Source organism: Charadrius vociferus, unplaced genomic scaffold (assembly GCF_000708025.1).
Source record: "Charadrius vociferus isolate BGI_N301 unplaced genomic scaffold, ASM70802v2 scaffold413, whole genome shotgun sequence".
Taxonomy (NCBI): Eukaryota; Metazoa; Chordata; class Aves; order Charadriiformes; family Charadriidae; genus Charadrius; species Charadrius vociferus.
Window position 1 is genome coordinate 975,923 of NW_009647738.1, and position 4,028 is coordinate 979,950.

General features: G+C 56.6%; 1 protein-coding gene across 1 annotated transcript in view; it reads right to left on the minus strand.

The window, feature by feature from the left end:
• Window positions 1-913: 913 nt before the first annotated feature.
• The window catches only part of TRIOBP (TRIO and F-actin binding protein), a 20,918-nt gene continuing 17,803 nt past the window's right edge, over window positions 914-4,028 (minus strand). Inside the window, 6 exon segments of the mRNA XM_009881898.1 lie at window positions 914-1,075; window positions 1,984-2,070; window positions 2,243-2,443; window positions 2,786-2,945; window positions 3,419-3,530; window positions 3,947-4,026. Of these exon segments, the coding sequence (XP_009880200.1) occupies window positions 914-1,075; window positions 1,984-2,070; window positions 2,243-2,443; window positions 2,786-2,945; window positions 3,419-3,530; window positions 3,947-4,026 (802 nt within the window).

Consider the following 4,028-nt stretch of genomic DNA (forward strand, 5'->3'; position numbering starts at 1 on the left):
TCAGGTACGCAGGCAAAAGGGGTTCATCAAAAAAGCTTTGGGCGGGGAGTGAGGAGGCTGGGGGGTAGGTGGGATTCCTCGCCAAGGTGATAATGGATGGGATTCAGTCTCCCCCTCCCCGCAAGTGAGGAATGGAGCAAATACAAAACAAGAACAGATAAACAAATGAAGAGCAGACCTAGAGAGAGACAAAAGTAGAAATGGCTTAGAAAGACTCTACAGAGCGCAGAAATGCTGTCCCTTCTGCTCCCCCGGGAGATGACTGTCTGGAGCCCATGCTACAGACCCACTCATTTCGGCGCCCACCAGCAAGCGCTGGCGGAGCAGGGTGACCCCAATCCCAATGGTCACGGCATCCAAGCAAGGAGCAGAAGCACTCCAGATAACGGGATGCCCTTGTTTCTGTCACCCTGCTTCCCTCCCCAGCCGCGGCAGGGATGCCTGCAGGCGAGCGTGGGAGGAGGGCTAGGTCTAGTCAGGGCTGCTTCAATACAGACCTAAAATTTCCATGCTGCAATAGAGAAACCACTTCAAAGGTGAACGCAGCAGAAGCATCACCTACATAGGTAGCACATAACTGCCCCCACGCTGTCACCCAAGCCACGGGGCGAAGGCCAGCTTGTGGCCAGCTCCCACCTCCAGGCCTGGCTGAGCAGCGGTTGGTGCTGGCTGCAGAAGCATCAAGAGCAGCATGGGGAGAAGGGAGCTGGGGACGCTGGGAAATCTTCAGGGACAGGGATGGGATGCAGGACGAGAGGATGCAAGAAGCGGAGAAGGAAGACTTTAAGCCTAAAGTTTTGGCACTGGGTGGAACAGGAAGAACTGGCAGCTTCCATCCCCCTGTCAAAGTGGGGCAGCTGGTCTCAGTCACCTGTACCCGCAGGGGACATCATAGCATCCCTGGTACTCACCGTTACTCGCCAACGCTGTTACACAGTGACTCCTTCTCCTGCAGAGCCGCCATGGCCAGGCGCAGGTGCTCCTTCAGCTGCTCAATCTCTCGCTCCGAGCGCACCTTAATGTGATTCAGCTCTGCATAGACATCTTGGTATTTCCCTGAGGCAAATCTCTTATCCTGCCAGGGGAGGGAGAGGGGTCAGCAGGTTTTAGGGCTGATATTAGGGAGGGGGGAAGCAAGGTGAGCCCAGTAGGAGAAGGGCCAGCAGGTGAGGAGGGGAGAGCTAGCCCACAGTTTGAAGGCCATCTCTATCTGGGCCACACAGAAACCACTCAGAAGAGCGAGGAGGTAGCACTTCCCAAACCCCCGGCCAGGGAGGAAGGCAGAGTTGCTGGCCCTGCAGCATTGGGGATCTGCAGCATCAGACTAGGGGGGCGGTGTGGGCTTTACCATGACTCATTTGAGTTTAGGCCAGGTGTATGGGAAAAACAAACCCACCAGAGATGCAGGCCACTGAAAGGGACGGCCCCAGCCACTTATACAGCAAAAAGCGTCAGTGAGAAAGTTATAAGCTCCTGGAGCACCATTGAATCTCAAAGCCTCTTTCAGGTTCCCCTTTAGCAGGGGTCTTTGAGAATCCCTCTGAAAGAGCTGCTGCCAGTGGAGGGAGCAGTACACCCAGCAACGGTGCCCAAGGAAACATGGCCACACAGTGAGGGGACAACTAGGGGACAGAGAAGGTGGCTGGTGAAGTGGAATGCTGAGCAGGCTTCATCCAGGCTTCCCACCTGGGAAAGAAGGGCTCCTGGCTTGTCCACGCTTATATGTACATACATCTGGGGAAACCAGCAGCAAAGTCTCTGTGACATTTCCCTTGTACGAGGTAAGTCTATGCCAGTCTGTGCTGTTTGGAGCACGTGGCTGCTCTGTGCTCGGGAGTTAGCAGGGACGAGGAGCACAGGTGACAAGAGAGTTTGGCCCGAGCATCCCATCAAACCCAGCCGAACCCTGCTGACATACAGCCCTGGTGCTCCCCTTTCCTCCCTCTCCTGCTGCTTCCCCAATGGCTCCCAGAAAACACCGACCTTTTGCATCATCTGCAGCTCCTCCCGGAGGCACTGCACCTCTTTCTTTAGGTACTGGAGCTCGTTCTCCTTCACCCGCAGCATCACCTGAGCCGGGGACAGGGGAGAGGAACCAGAGGTGACACAAGAGCCACCGCCTCAGAAAGGCCAGCGGGCCCTGGCGCAAGCGCAGAGGTGGAAAAAGAAGGAAGGGCCAGGAAGGCCATGGCAGGAAGCAGCGCAATGCCCCGGGAGAGTGGCAGAGGGGAAGCTTGCGCACCTCCTTCCTGCACTGGCCCTGCTGCTCCATCCGGCACCCCCCTCCCACCCGCTCCAAGACAAAACTGTTGCAAGGAGGAGACCCCCCGGCATGGGGTGGGGAGGGAGGCTCGTTGTTGTGTAAAGAGCGGTCCCCAGAGCTGCGTGATGAAATAAAGCTTCGCAGCTGCCCAATCTCATCTGAGAGGCGGGTCTGCAGCTCCTGTGGGAAAAAACGAAAGATGTCAGGGTAGCCATGGCACAGGTCTCTCCCGCTGTCCTGACCTCTCCATCTTCACGCCAACCCTGCCCCAGCTTAGAGACCTCCTTGTAACCCCCTGCCCATAGGCAACAGCGGCACCTACGACCAGCAGCAAAGAATACATTTGCTGCATTTAACACCATAGTTAAGACAGGCCCTTTTTTTTTTTTTTCCCTTTCTGTTGATAAAATCTCAAAAGGGAAGAAATAGGAACAAATAGGGGAGTTTTAACAGAGGGGCTGTGCCATGCAAGGGAGGAACACGCTCCGTGGTCTCTGCTGGCAGGGAAAGCCATTCTCTTGCCTGGTTTTTCCGCAGGAGATCCTTCCCCTCCTGTTGACAACGCAGTAGCGTCTGCTCCCGTTCCTCTGCCTTCTGGGTGAGCTCCCCGATTTCCAGGCATTTTTGGGAGTACTGCTCGGAAAGCACCTGCAGCTCCCGCTTCAGGGAATCCACGTCCAACCTGTCAAAGAGGCACCAACTCATCGCTGCTCTGCAATCCTCACTGACCCCTGGCCACTGGCATTGCCTTCACCCCTGCCACAGGCAGCCTCTGCCCACATCAGTCATTGGCACAAAATAACGTCCCCATGGGGACCAAGGCTTCAGTTCCCACCCTGCTGCACACGAGTGTGGTGCTTCTAAGATCTTCAAGCCATGCAGAAGGAATGGAGGAGCTTCCCGTAAAGAAAATAGAGGGAAGAAGCTATAGGGAAAATAGAGGTGCTATAGGAAAAATAGCCAAGCAGGGGATAAACCTCTCTGCCCTACAGCTCCAGCAGCCCTGGCAACCACTGCTGGGCACCCACCAGCCCCGGGGAGGGATCTAGGGAGGTGGCAGGGGATAGATGGGGGCTACAGCTGTCAATGGGGTACACTGACACAAGCACAGGGCCGCAGAACCAGGCAAGGGGAGCGGGAGAGGTGGTTTCTTACTGGTGCTGCTTCTGGAGGGCATCTGAGACTGAGCCGCACTGCTGGAAGCTTCGTGTCCTACCCAGCTCCTTATTCATCTCCTCCCGGTGGGCTTTCTTCAGTGCTTCGATGGCTGCAGAGGAGGACAATGGGAGGCGAAGGATCAAACTGTGCCAGCTCTGGCACGTCTTGGGGAAACCAAGCCACCAAATCAGCCAAGCTCTCGCAGCTGCAGGCACCCGGACCTGTCTTTGCAGGTTTCCCCTGCATCCCTTCTACCCTTGGGGCATCCCCCACCTTCTCCACACCCCAGGATCATCCTGATGCACGAAGTACTGCCAAGGAGACTAACACAGGGCAATGTGGGAACTCCCTGCCACCTCTGCCAGTCCTGCCTGTGTACAAGAAGGTGCTGAGCATCACCATCACACCAGCAGGGTAAGCAGCGTGGCTCCAGATGACTGGGATAACTGGTTTCTCACAAGAGACATTTGGGAGAGGCAGGAGGGACCCACCCATGCAGGGGCATGGCTCTCTGTCCACTCCTACCTGCTGCTGTCGCCGCAGCCTCCTCCGCCAGGAGCCGCTCCTTCTCCTGCCGCAGCAGCTCCAGCTCCCGCTGGTGGTGCCT